This window comes from Ammospiza caudacuta, chromosome 4, assembly GCF_027887145.1.
Source record: "Ammospiza caudacuta isolate bAmmCau1 chromosome 4, bAmmCau1.pri, whole genome shotgun sequence".
Classification (NCBI taxonomy): Eukaryota; Metazoa; Chordata; class Aves; order Passeriformes; family Passerellidae; genus Ammospiza; species Ammospiza caudacuta.
The window spans coordinates 30,991,102-31,005,459 of record NC_080596.1 but is presented as its reverse complement, the minus strand read 5'-3'; the positions used below and the strand labels follow the sequence as shown (position 1 = coordinate 31,005,459).

General features: G+C 42.5%; 1 protein-coding gene across 1 annotated transcript; it reads left to right on the top strand.

The window, feature by feature from the left end:
* The first annotated feature begins 378 nt into the window (after positions 1 to 378).
* Positions 379 to 12,407, top strand: PGRMC2 (progesterone receptor membrane component 2). Its single transcript, XM_058803709.1, has 3 exons — positions 379 to 709; positions 9,846 to 10,001; positions 10,738 to 12,407. Exons 1-3 carry the CDS (start codon positions 379 to 381, stop codon positions 10,833 to 10,835), a joined length of 585 nt encoding a protein of 194 aa, XP_058659692.1. The 3' UTR covers positions 10,836 to 12,407.
* The last annotated feature ends 1,951 nt before the right edge of the window (positions 12,408 to 14,358 follow it).

Sequence of the window (14,358 nt, the reverse complement as noted above, 5' to 3'; positions counted from 1 at the left end):
CCTCAGCCGTGAGGCGACGGCGCGAGCGACCCCCCCCCCACCACCCCGCGCGCGCCGCTCCCGCCAACGCCACCTGGACGCGCGGGGGCGATGGGGGGGGAGGGGGGGGGAAGGCGAATGGCGGGGGGGGAAAGTTGGGGGGGGACGCATGCGCGCTGGGGGTGGCCGCGGCGCCTCTCGCGCGAGCGGCGCGCGCGCGCCGTTGGGCCGGGCGCGGGGCGTGCCCGCGTCCCGATTCGCCGGCGGGGGGCGCGAGGCGGGCGGGGGCGGGGCCGACTCGGGGCGGCGGCCAATGGGAAGCGGGAGGGGCGGTGCGCAGGGGGCGCGGCCGCGGCCGGGCGTGTCCCGGGCGGGCGGGCGCGCGCTGTCCGGGCAGCGATGGCGGACGATGGGCAGGGGCGGCTCAGGACTGAGGAGGGCCCGGCGGGCGGCGCGGCCCTGGCGGGCGGCGAGATGCTCCTGCTCGGCGTGGGGCTGCTGGCCCTGGCGCTGCTGGCCGCCTACCGGCTGTACCTGCGCTGGGGAGCGCGGAGCGGGCCGGGGGGCGCGGCCCGGCAGGGCGAGGCCGCCGCGCTGCCGCGCATGAAGCGCCGGGATTTCTCCCTGGAGCAGCTGCGCGAGTTCGACGGCGCTCGCAATCCCCGCATCCTCCTGGCTGTTAACGGCAAAGTCTTCGACGTGACCAAAGGCAGCAAGTTCTACGGGCCCGGTGAGACGGCGGGGGGATGGGGGGAGCCCCGGCCGGGGACCCACCGGCGCTGTTCTACCGGGGATGATGCTCAGCGGGAATGGGTTCTCCTCAGGCAGCCGTCCTTTGCCCAGATGCCTCCATTTGGATGTGCCGTGGTTAATTCTATTTTTTTTTCTTTTTTTCCCCCCCTTTCTGTCTCCTCTAGTAGGTTTCCCAAGTGCAGCTGAGCAGTGCTTTCTTCGTTCTAGCGCTTGCGGCTCAGGAGAGGAAGGCAGCCGGCTGGTTATTTATTTAGGTGTAAATGCCATATTGAGTGGGACTTTTAGTCGGGATAAAGATAGGCAAGGAGAGCTCTGGCACTAGTGTGGTGCTGCTGCTGTTGGGAAGAGTGCAGAAATGAAGCCAATCTCGTAAACAGCCAGCCAGCCAGCACTCCTCTTCGGAGAGGAAATGTGTATTTCGAAGGTTCACAAAAGCAGGCTTCAGAGAAATGTTCTGGTTTTGTATTCACCTTGTACTCTGTGAAACTGCAGCACACTTTGTCGTGATAAGCAGCATTCTTAATGATGAGGTGGGTAAACTTGCTGCTGAGCACTGTGCTCACGACTGATGCCAAAGGAAATGAGGCTTATGAGTGCTGATAATTTTCTTCTTTAAACAATGGTGGTTTGGAAAACTTGCTCTAATCAAACTGTGCAGGAGTTTTCATAATAAGCGTGGCAATCTTCCTTGGGAGAGAGGTGGAGGGGAGAGAGGATATTTCCCACTCCCCCAGGAAATAGTTCAAGTTAAGTAATCATTTATTATTATTTAATAATTGAGGTTCCAAAAAGAAAAATACAAAGCTGGCATGTTACAGGCCTTTGGGTCTTGGCAGGGAAGGGACAAGCAGTTCTGTGGTTGAACTGGGCTAGAATTTTGTAACTACTTCATGCTCCAAGTTGGTGATACCAGCTGCAGAAAGTGAACCTGCTGTAATTGAGCTGAAATGCTTTTTTGGTTGGGTACTGTAAAAGTTCACAGTGGAATCCCAAGTACCTTGCCGTGCTTTATGTTGTTTATTAACCAGTAAAGCTGAGAAAATGCAGCCTGGTGAGCTGCAGCTTGCCTGCCACTTAATCAGGCTAGTTCTTTTGTCTCTCTTATTTAGGGGTCTTTAAACTGAGACCTGTGTGCTGACATGAAGTGCAGGTAATACACATTTACACATATACAATAATACACATGCTGCATGAAACTTCAAACACCAGTGAGCTGCCAGAGTGCTCTGTGAAATAATACTGAGCCCTGATGTAAACATTGACTTCCTCCCTTTTGTGTACCAGAGTTAAATGTTGGGCTCTCCTCTCCAGATACCATCAGTGGTTCACACTGTCAACCTTTGGAGGCCTCTCACTGTGAGGAAGCTAAAACTTCATGTTCTAGGACATCACTCTGCTTTCTGATAACTGGGAGCAGCTGGTTTTCCTTAGAAGCAGTGCTTCTAGCTTTTCATCAAGAGGGACAAAGGCTTTTTTTATTTTTTTGTCCCTGTAGTGAAAGATTGCCTTTTTCTAACAGGAGTGACATGGTTTTCAGACCTGTCACTTGGGATGGTGCATGTGCTGATGTTTCAGGCTGTGGCTGTGAGCCTTTAGCAGATTGTGAGGTGCTGATGTGCAGAGAGTGCCTCAGCTTGGAGGGCAGTGGGGAGCAGAGCTGAGGGCTGGGTTAATGTCACATAAAGTGGCTGCCTCAGGTGGCAGGTCACTGCTCATCTCTTCATAGTAATGTCAGCTTTTCCTCCTCCAGTGTAGTTTGGATGCCAAGGTGTTCCTTTTTCTTCTACTTACAGCAGAAAGTTTAAAATGCACAAAACGTCACCTAGTCCAGATTTTTGTCCAACTATTGAGATTCCATTAAAGCTGCCACCAAACTTTTGGTTTTATTCTGAGTTCTCCTGACTTTAAGTTTCCATCCAGCAAATCCTGTTATACTTTGGTCCATTTCATTGAAGAGCCCTTTACATACACGCAGTAAAGGTATTTTTAAATAATGATAGACTATTGAAGCCCTCCTTTCAAACAGCCATGACTGAAAACTTCATTTTTTGAACATTTAGTCCAAATGTTTCCCAGTTTTTTTTTTTTTTTTTTTTTTGTTTTTGTCATGCTGTCTTCTTTAAGCCTTCTGCAGTTTATCTCATTGGTGTCCTGTTAGTCTCTGTTATCTCTTAATGTATTTTAGCTAAGAGTAAAGAAAGGCTACACTGTACATATAACAGTCTGTGCCTCCAAAAACCACTTTAAAATTTTATTTGCCAAGTTCTTTTCCAAAATGCTGCCCTGTCCTGCAAATACACCATTTGTTTCAAGACTTCACTTAGGTGTATCCAATTCCACCTCTGCTTGTGTCCAGATGAGTAAGTGACATAGAATGCTGTGACTGATTATTAAATCTAATTCATTGCCTTTCCATTTATCACCCACAAACTCCAAAAGAGATAAAGTCAACAATTAGTGGTGCACTATTAAAAACATCACATAAGCAGACTGTTAGAGAACCTCTGTTGGGATGATTTCCCATCTGTAATCACATCTCATGACTTAATGTCTAGTCATTAATACCTTCTGAGTGTGCTGTGTTGGTTTTATATCTCACAATGAGAGACAGTTTTTTACTTTTCATTTGTAGTAACATTGAACTTTGTGTACTTGCATCAAGGTTTCTAGTTGTGTATCTGTCAGTAGAAGAGCATTCTAAGAGTTAGTGTACTTTATGTCAGCAAATCTTAATATTTAGCAGTTAAATTTGCATGCCAAGGTAATGCCACAAACAGGTTTTGATTAGCTTATTAAATACTTTGTGTATTTATGAAAGTACACATCTTTGAGCATGACAAAGCAAGATTGTGTGCAACCCTGAGTATGCAACTGTTCACGTCACTTCTGTTTCTTAATGTTTCATGATCTTAAAAAAATCAATTTCCTGACTTTCCTTCACTGCAGTGTGTTGTCACTGTCAACTCCTCTCTCATCCCACTTGTCTTTCACCATGTCATGAAGATCTCTGATTTTCCAAGAAGAATAGATTAGATAGTAGTAGTTCCTTCCACAAAAAATATTCCATCACATTTCATTTTCCAGGAAGAGAAATCTGCCTTTATTTCATTGTAATAAACAGCCATCATTCTTTCTGATAATTTGTATAAAAATAATCTGATGCTGTTAGACTTTCTTTGGAATTGAGTGCCATAAATTTCCCTGTGTCTCTGTTGAGCACATGGCAATAGTGCTTTTCCATACATCCTTTCCAAGGGTATGCTTAGAGTGAAATGTTGCAGGAGGGACTCTCCAGATGTTGTATTTGGAGAATACTGTTAAGGGTGGCCTTATCTGGAGAACACAACAGGCTGAGGGGTTACAGATAAGTACAGAGGATAAGACTGGGGCAAAGAAATGTTTTCTGTAAAGTGTGAGAGGTCTTCTCAGTGGTTCTCATGTTTGTCACCACTTTGTCTATGTAGTGGAAGTGTCTCTTGCCCTGGGATTCAGCATTTCTGGACAGAGAAGAGGAGTTCCAGCCAGAGGCAGTAAAACTAAAAGGTGTATGCACACATATTGGTGAGAGATTGTTTCATATTCTGGTTAAAGAGAGTGCTGCCTCTGCTGCCAGAGTGGAGGTTGTTCTGAGCCTCCAGGCCATGCTCATGGACAGCAGTGAAGTGGTTTTGTGCAGGAGGATCAGCACTCTGTCTCCTCTGTTTCTGCCCTGTGTGTCTGTCAGCTCTCTCTTTTTGGTTTTTAATTTTTTTCCCTTTTTCACAACCTCAGTCTATGCCCTAAAACTTGAACAACTGCATGTTTCATAAGAGCTGTGTACAAATTCCTAGTTCCTATTTAAACCAATCATGTTCCAGTCACAGAATTGATTAGGCTGGAAAAAACCTCTGAGATCATTGAGTCACCTGACATTTGAGGGTCCTGATCAAGCAGGTGTGCTCCAAGCAAGAGAATATGAAATGTGATAGTGACATCACAGGAATTGTTTGTTAATATGAATTGTCACGTGTAGATGTTAAGTCCAGTACACAGAACAAAAAAACCTGGCCAGCTTTGCTTATTAGGAAATAAACTGGTGGTCAGAGCATTTTTCACTAAACCAAGATGTGGAACCTAGGTCATCCTTAAGAAAACAGCTATCTTCTAAAAAGCTCCTGTGGGCTCTCTTACCAGTGCTTGCTGTCTGCCCCTTTAGTTGAAATTGGGTCATTGATTCTTGCACTTTTTTTTTTCACAGAGTTAAAAAGCAAGTAAGCAAAAGAGAGAGTGAGACTCTCTGGCCTTGTGGTGCCTGAGGAGTCAGGTTTAGACCCCTGTTCTGGGCAATTCCCGTCTTAGATCTACATTTCACATCTGTAGAGTTCCCGTTGAGCATGTGGATTGGTCTCCTAAGGACACATCCTTTCCATGCAGGCTGTAAGTTAAAATTGACCCACATCTTCCCTTTCATGTAAATCTGGAGCAGTAAAGTTAAAATTATGTCACCTTGAATTCCCAGTGATAAATGTTATTAGAAACCTTCTGCTTTCAAGCTGCATCTCCAAATGGCTTAGTGTAACTTGCAGTTTTTCATTCTCTCATGAAAGATGCAACACTGAGCAAACACGTGTCAGGATTCAGATACAAAATTTGAAACAGCCAGTGAATGTTTCACTTCAGTGTGGAGTGGAGAAAGTAAGCAAAGTGATAGAATAATGGAGTTGTTAATAATTTTGTAGCCTGTCTCCCCTTGCCCTTACTCAAAGGGAGATTAGTCCTTATTCTTGTCTGCAGATTAATGAGTGTTATCCATGAGTATCTAAACTTCAAACAAATCTGGGGTTTATTTCCAGTGCTGTATGGACCCACAGATGCACATTTGGTGATTGCTTCAAAGTGCTTTTTGACTAGATGAAGAAACCAAAGCTGCTGCTTTAAAACTGAACTTTGCTGTTAACCTGTGTGCCTTCTTTAGAGAGATCACATGGGCCTTGTGAAAAGGAGCACAATTCTGAGCTCAGCTCTCACTTCATTAGCTGTAAAGTCCACATGTGGCTGTCTGTGGTGTATTCCCTGTGCTGCCCCTTGGAGCCATCCAAAGGTCAGTGTGCAACGTTACTGCTGTTGGAGCAATAGTCTGGGATGTTCCACAGAGCTGCTCCCAAACTGAAATGCTCAGGGAGCCTCTTGGCAGCCAGCAATATGCTCTGAAGTTGGATCCAGCATAGCTTTTGCTGGGGGGAACTATTGGCCAAACTGGCTGAAAATTGAAATAGGTGCTGGTGATCCAGTTCACCCTGTTTTGGAGGAAGTGACTAGAAGCAGTACTTCCAAATAAAAACTTTGTGGTTCAAAATTTTTAGTATGTTGCTTTAAGTTGAATAGATCTTTTCCTTGTCTGCAAAGAGAAATTAAATTTTCATTAGAGAATCAAACCAATGCTAGGGGATGCAGAAATCTTTTTGAAGATTGTATTTTTATGGTCTGAAGAGACTTTGACTTTACCAAATCTCAAGGTTTATTGTGAATAGAGACAAATATCAGGCAGAGCAGGATGTCAAATTTATCCAGGCTGCTAAATTCTTAACTGGATTGTGAAAGGAAGTGAAGCTGTGCAGGTGGTGGGTAGCAAGGTTTTGCATGTGTTGTAGCTGAGAGAAGGGTGTACTTTATCCAAGGTGGAGTTGTAAGGTAGATGAGGACTTTATCCAGGGGAAATGCAGAGTATGGACGTGGAGGTACAGATGTGCAGATAGGCAGGCAAATCTGTGGGCTTGATAACTGCTCTCAGGGCTAAGATAAACACAGGCTCTGGAACAGAGCTCTTGAAATGTGAAAGCCATGATGGGAATAAAAGCATTCTTCAAGGAGCAGCTTTCCTTTGTGGAAGACTTGTGCCTCCATATACCCAAGTAACCTATAGCAGACATGTTTTAATTGGTTTTGACACTTCCCTGACTCTTGTTGTTGTACTATCCCAAATAGGAGTGGGAGGAGAATTTTTTAAAGATATATTTGACTGTGAAATGGGTAATTTGGGAATACAGCAAAAAACCCCCACTGAAATGTAGTGATATGTCTCAGAAGCTTGCTTTGGTTTCCATACCTGTGCTCCAAGCCACTGTTCCTGCCTCTCTTCAGCCTGTCTGTCATGTCATGCTGCAATCAATTATTTACAGCAGCAGCCAGGCTAAATAGGTGGGCAGACAAAAGGAAAGGAAAGGCAAGGAGGACTGTGGGTAGGGCCTGCAGAGCAAATTGCATCAGGCCATGAAAGAGCTCTGTGGGAGGGTGTCTGGGGTTACACTGATGTCTCCACCTCAAGCATGTTCCTGAAAGATAGTTTCTCCCTGGGATTTTGTGTGCTGGCACCTTCCTGGACACTTCCCCAAGTGCAGTGAAATCTGATGTGCAAAATGGCTTTTTCAGGCTGTTGCACCAGTTCTTTATATAAAAGGGAGTAATAGACTAGCAGAGCAGAACCCCAGAGCTGTATGTTTTGTATTAATATATTAATATTTTTACTTAAATTCTGTGTAGAAGCACCTGAATGGAAGCTTTAAATCTTGAAGTAGATCTTGCTCATACTGGGATTGCTGAACTTCTGCTTTAGGAAGCAAGGTGAAGCCAAGCTTGCACCATTTACTAATAATCACAATTCAATATTTACCTTTTAGTATAGGATTAAAGAATAGAACACATTTCTAAGTTCCATTTGCAGAGGTGGAATTTCAAATGCTGTCTGCTGAGTCCAAAGGTTGGTTTTTACAAGTTAGCATTCCACTGAGTGCTTGGATGTGGCTTGATGAGTCCTCTGTGACTTCTGAATACTTCTGGAAAAATCATTCTGCAATCTTAAAGTTCAAATTCAGTTTTAGGAAAGAAAAAATCATTGGTGTGGCATCTGAGATTACAAGATGCTTGCAGAAATTTTGCATCCATTGATTTTAATGCAAACTGATGTATTCTAAAAGTTTTCATGCTTTCAATTAAGTGTGTTATTGAGATTTAAGAATGTTCAGTGCTTGATACAGATAAATATCATTCTCTTTTTAATAGAAGTCATTGGAGTCAAGCTGGTGGACCAAGAGGTGGCATCTCAGCAGGTTCTGTGAAACTCCATAAACCACTAAATGCAGGGTAGAATGGAAGGGCAGCAGGGTGCTACTCTCTGATTAACCAGAGTTTGGAAAACACCTTGTGCAAATAGTAGGATTCATGGACATCTGCTTAAAACACTTCAGAGAAAGGAAAAAATGGGGACAGAATACTGTTAGTGGGGTCAGAATGTAACAATTTCTAATTGCTATTAAGGATTTACTAATTGTGATGTTTGTAAGAGCTGTTTATACAAAAATCAGATCACTTGAGTGAGCAATCATTGGGTTTTGCTTGAAGCAGAACTTTTTGTTTGCAGAAACTCTGTGTTGTGTTGCAGATGATGGTCATTGGTGCCTCTCAGCCTGTCCTCTGGAAGTGACCAGGCATGCAGAGTGCATTGCCATAGGCTTGATTTCAGTCTCTAAATCCTGCTTTTCAAATAAATAGCTAATTCAGGATGCAGATAGGAAGGGTAGCCCTCTTGGCTTTGTGTCCCTGAAGCACTGTACCTGTAGTCCTGATCCCTGATGGATCTCATGGGTGCTGTTCTTGAGCTAAATACCTGAAAGGATGAGCACAGAGATGCTGTTCATCACTGTGGTCAGACTGGTACAGTGCAAACTTGCAGCTGACAGTTCATTCTCTAATTCCTGCTTCTGGTGAATGGTGCTTTGAAACCAGTTGGTTTATTTGCAGAGAGAGGAGGGAATTGTCTTTGGCACCCAGGACAACCTTCTGTTCTCAGGTTTGACTGTGAGCAGCTCACAGTGCCAACACTCTGGGCTGGAGAGACAGCAGCACTTGTGGTGAGGACATCATTTCTCCTGGTCCACATGGTGCTGAGCTTCCCTGCTTCAGGAGCTGGCCCAGCAGGAGCACATAGGTGTGGGAGCACCTGGGCAGAACGAGCCCTTTGGAATGATTCCCCCTCTCATCCTGCTGCAGAGGAGCTCTGAGGTGCTCCAGCAGGCAGTACAGGGGTGAAGGACAGTGTGGTGCCACTTGCTGGTGTTCATTCTTGCCCCTGGGTGCTGCCTGTTCTTCAGGCTGGTGGCCACTGTTGAGAGGTAAGCCAGAGAAGGGTTCTGGCCTTTTACCACTCTGTAGCAAGCCTGCTGCTGCAGTTAATGCAGAAAATGTTAAAGTGTATTGTTATGATTTTGAGGTTTTTTGTACTGGTTTTGTTTTTTTAATTGATCTGAATTTAAGGTATTTGGTTTTAGGTCAAGAAGATCTAAGATAACAATATGCCTAAAGTTCTTTGAGTTAATTAAAATTTGGGAAAGCCAGTTACTGATCCTACCCTGCAAATTGTTGGTTTACAAACCATCCATTTCTCTCAGTAATAATATTTATTTCACAGTCATTGCTCAGAATTTTATTGGGATATTTGTGCTGCTTAGCATTGGTCAGAAAGCACAGAGGAAGCAGTTGCTTTATATTCCTAATTTGACAATTTGTACTGGTTTCAAGAGCTTTACACCCTAAGGGTATAGGGGATCTGCTGCCCAAAATAAGTGAGTACTTCCTCAGAAGTGAGAAATGTCACAAAAGATGTAGAAAGTTGTTGTGATTCTGTAAGTGAAGTGAAATCATTAATTAGCCCTCTTAAGTTCTATTTATTTATAATAATGGATTTCTAATTAAGATGTCTATGCAGTTTGCTTCTGTTCATATCTGACTTGTAAATATTCAATGTGTTGCTTAATAGAAGTGCATTTCTTTTGAATTCCAGCCTCTGGTCCCTTTGGAATTTGCATCAACTGGCTTGCATCAACTGACAGGGATTTTTCCAGATATCCCTTCAAAGCTATTTTCCTGGTTCTGCTTGTCTCAGCAGACTTTATCTCCTAGTGATATTAAAGATTGAATTGCAGTGCTGTTGAATGTCAAACAGCCAGGGCATTGAAAGTGCTGCTGTTCCCATCACTGCAGAAATTTCATGTTTGGCTTTGGCAGACTACATAAAGAACTGAGCTTTGGTCACCATAAGCAAAGACATGAAGGTATCAATTTTGTCTTTTTGTTTTCAGAAGGTCCATATGGAATATTTGCTGGCAGAGATGCCTCCAGGGGACTAGCAACTTTCTGTCTAGATAAAGATGCACTCAGAGATGAATATGATGACCTATCGGACTTAAATGCTGTACAGATGGAAAGTGTAAGAGAGTGGGAAATGCAATTTAAAGGTAAATTCTGAAATTATCAGCTTAAGGAAATGCTTTTAATAAAAATGATTGATTTGGGCTTGGGGAAGCTTTTAAAGAGGTGTTGACAGTAATATTATCACAGAATATGCTGAGTTGGAAGGGACCCCCAAGGATCATTGATTTCAACTCTTAGCTGTGCTTTCTTCCACAGAGGATTTCACTATATATCACTACAGCTTTTATAAACTTTTATTTTTATACAAAAAAAACTGTTCTGTTAGCTCTTTGGCACAGAATTTCACTCCCAAATCTCATCTGCTTAGCTGGTGGAACTCCTGCTCGAGGTTGTTGGCTTTGGATGCCATGGAATTATCATTGGGACTAAGAGTTGTTTTAACATAAAGAGTTGAATGAGTTTGTCTTGAAATAATTTCTGACAAATAAGGAATTATGACTCTGGAGGGAGGGGGAATAATTTTTCACACTAATTGGAATCAAAACAGGCTGAAGGATTGGAGAGCATTGGTTTTTAGCCCTTGGGTGATAAATCTTGCCTGATCAGCTGGAAGAGAAGGGAAACAAAGTACTCACAGTTAGAGAAAATAATGGTAGAAAGATTGCTTTAGGAGGCTGAGCTTGCTGCTGAATTACCATCAGTTTCAGTGATTGAGATTTAGAACTGTAGTGTGTAGGAGAAAATTGGTTTTGAAGTAGTATGGGCTAGCAAGCAAATGCAGCTGTATTTAATTGTAATGGAATCATAAATCTCTTTCAGAAAAATATGACTACGTAGGTAGACTCCTAAAACCAGGGGAAGAACCATCAGAATACACAGATGAGGAAGATACCAAGGATCACACTAAACAGGAATGAACTTTGTAAACAACCAAAGTCAGGGGCCTTCGGAACTGCAACCTCTTATTCCCCATCACAGAATGTCCTGCATCTTTGGGTACAGTTCATCTGCTGCGAAAAAACATTCAACAGGTTTTGTACAAGGAAAATAATATACTCACAAATGAAGATTTGAATACTAGACATTCTTTGTGCTGCCAAATTTTTTGTTGCAGTTTATTTGTAATGTCTGGTTAGGCTTCGTTAGTGAAGAGGGGCCAGGGATTTAAAGGTAAAAATGCTATTCCTTTTTATCAGTAAGCTGAAGCCTTCAACTAGTGTACCTTACAAGCTCTCTAAAAGATGACTCTTCAAGCTCAGAGGAAGGTTTGAATCTTGTTTTGTGTGTGTCTTCTCCTTCAGCATTAAAAGAAAGATTTACTCATCCACATCAGCAGCAGTAGGTGAGACTACTGAGGCTGGTGTTAAAATGTGAATTTCCAGTTTTGTTTTGTGTGTGGGTGTCAGAAGCCCAGCAGAATCCTTCAGTTCTCTAAGAGAAGTCCATGTAGATTAGGATGGGGATTAAATTCATCCTTTTCTCAAAAGGATTGGGTAAAAAAAAGTTTCTTCTACAACAACTATTATCTGAAACCTGCCTCTCCCCTTTTTTCCCATCCTCTAAATCAAATCAAATATTAATTGTGCCTTATTTAGCTTCCATAGACTTGAATTGTTTTAAGGGACAGCCCCCAAATTGCGGTTTCATAGTCACTACAAGCAGCAGTGAGACTGAATTGGAATGTTGTGTTGACTGGAAAACCTTGATGTCATTCTGTGTATAGAATGTAAAAGAGGAGCACTCAGTGTTACTGCCATATGTTAATACTACATATACTTTAATTAGCATTGTGATGGCCAAATGCATACTCCCATGCTTCTTTTTAAGGAATTACAAACACACAAAAAAAAAGTCTCCCTTCCTCCTCTTCCAGAAGCTGCCTAACTTTTGGGAGCATAGCCTTCACACCCCCGTAGAGTGAAGGCGTTGCGCGTGTGTCTGTGTGTGTGTCTGTCTGTCTGAATGCAAGACTTGGGAGGGATTGGTTCTGCAGATATTGTAAATATGAGTACCATTTTAATAAAGCATGTACAATACCACCTGTGCTGTCAGACTCTGTGTGGAAGCTGGAATGTGGTGCAATAAAAAGGGGGACAAGTCTTGGATAGATGAAGCAGCCACTGCTCTTTGTCCTGGTGGAGTTATTTTCCCTTTCAAGTCCCAGCTGTTGAGGAATCTCAAAGACTTACCCAGGTAAGCTGTATTTAAGAGACTAAACCTGTGCCAGTGAATTTATGGTGGTGGGGGAAAAAGTGATAAAAATAAAGCATTGTAGTAACTAAGTGCAACATAGAGTGTAAGGAATATGTCCCATGGCATTAACAGGACAAGAGCAGCAGCCTCATGGCTTGTGTTTGTACCTCTGGTTGCAGATTTCACCTGTGCTAAGTCTACAGTAACAGTTTTTTAATATATATATATATATATATTTATATATATATATATATACATTCTGTTGAAATGTAAACTGTGAAATTCCAGGGATGGCTACTTTTTTATTCCTATTTGAAAGAGATTCATATTGATGTAAATGAAACAAATAAACAAAAACTGCTCTGTGGAATCGTGTGTAACTCACATGTTCTAGAAGGCAGGGTGAACTCTTGTTTCTTGCATCTCCAGCCTTGAAATAGAACTGTTTTGGCCTGGAAGCAGTAACAGAAATGGAGCTGTTTCTCCATAGAAGTGTTTGCAGGCTGGACACTCCTGGAGGTGTGAATGCAGCAAGCACTGGCTTCTGTTTGAGTCACATCCTTATAAGCTGAGCAGTGTCCAGGCTTGGATTGAGTGTCTGCTAATCATCTAACTCTGCTGAAATGCTGGGCATGCTGCTGGAACTAACCCCAGAAATATGTGCTTTGGATGGAGCAGTGGGAACCAACAGGACAAATAAAAGCTCCCTTCTGGGAGTAATTAAACACCAGTTCTATATCTGGATGCTTGGCTAGGGAATTTTTTTCTTTTAGGCAAGTCTTACTGTAAAAGGTTTTACAGTATGCCTTTCACTTTTAGCTATTGCACAGCTGTTGCAGCTCATCATGGCACCCAGCTTGTCTAGCTGTGGAACAAGAAAAGGCAGCTTGCCCAACATCCCTTGGGACAATCAGATAAGTGTTTGTCCCCAGGCTTGCACATGAAAATACATGTATGTGTTACAGCTTCTGCTGTACTGAGCCATAGCTGCAAGTTGTTGGCTCTGAGTTTCTCTGCTCTTCACTCATTGCAGCTGTAGCATCAGCTGCTCCTCCTGCTTGTATCTAATTTCCTACTGTTGCAAGAAAGGTAACTTTTGAAGGGAGGGTAGTTTTGTATCTGCTCTGATTTACTAGCCCAAGTGCAGTCTTCTCCTTTCCCTTGCTTTTAGAAATTCAGTGAAGCTTAATCCCGGTGAAATTACATGTAGTTCTGCTGCTGGAGTTTCAAAATTGCTTTAGGAGGACAATGTTTAAAATTTAACTTTGAGGATTAGCTGAACAACAGGATGAGTACAGGGTGAGGTTTGCTTTGAAGCACCATAATGGTAACTCTGAAGGATACAAAACTTGTCCCATGGCAGCAGAACATTGCATAGACTTAATGTTTAGTGGATTTAAATTAACCTCATCCATCCTACATACAAAGTCACTAGTGATCTAAAGCTGACAACCTTAAAAAAGTGCTTTAAAGCACACTGTAGCTTTCATATTTTTAAAAAGTTGACACATATAATTTAGCATAACATCAGATCCATCCAAACTTCAGTGCAATTATAAAAATTTGATGGAGGCGTTCAACCTTGGAACATTTGTGTCAATCTCTTGGTCAGAATTCACTGTTGGGTAAAATGACAGGCACGTTGATGCTGTGGTAAATGTTGTTTAAGCAACATGAGGGTCTTGATGGAAAAATGTCTCATCTTCAGAAACAAAATACATTTCCAGTTTAATATATTACTTGTTTTCTTAGGCTAGACTTGATATTGAATTAGTTTTAGTCATCATTTTTTTTGACACTTCTGCCTCATTTTGTACACCACTTCCCAAAAATGCTTCATTTTGGCAGTAGATGTATTTTCAAACCTCCTTGGTTTAAGCAGAATAAAAATACCATGTTGTTACTTGATCTGAACATTTTGAATTTCCAGTAAGGACTACAGAATTATCTCACATGCTTGTACTTGTTTGTATCTTTTTATTGAGCTAGATCTACTTTTCCTTGACTAAGGCTTAAATTTTCTATTATTCTGAGTTGGACACAGCATATAAAATCAGTTTGGCACTCTGCTATGGATGCTGTTGCACTTTAAATTTCTCAGTGCTGAGCTATTTTCTAACTTTTTTTTTCTTCCTGCAGAATCAGTTTGATTTTACTGTTTTTGCTGTAAAGGGCAGGGAGCAGTTAAACCTTTTAAAGGTTTGAGTCTCTTTGACAAAATTCTGTTTGACAACACAGCAAGAGTTT

Excerpts from the sequence above, each read along its gene's own strand:
- PGRMC2 (XM_058803709.1), top strand. The coding sequence starts at position 379 with ATGGCGGACGATGGGCAGGGGCGGCTCAGGACTGAGGAGGGCCCGGCG. Across the intron at positions 710-9,845 it reads CAGCAAGTTCTACGGGCCCG|AAGGTCCATATGGAATATTT; the intron begins GTGAGACGGCGG and ends TTTTGTTTTCAG. Across the intron at positions 10,002-10,737 it reads GTGGGAAATGCAATTTAAAG|AAAAATATGACTACGTAGGT; the intron begins GTAAATTCTGAA and ends AATCTCTTTCAG.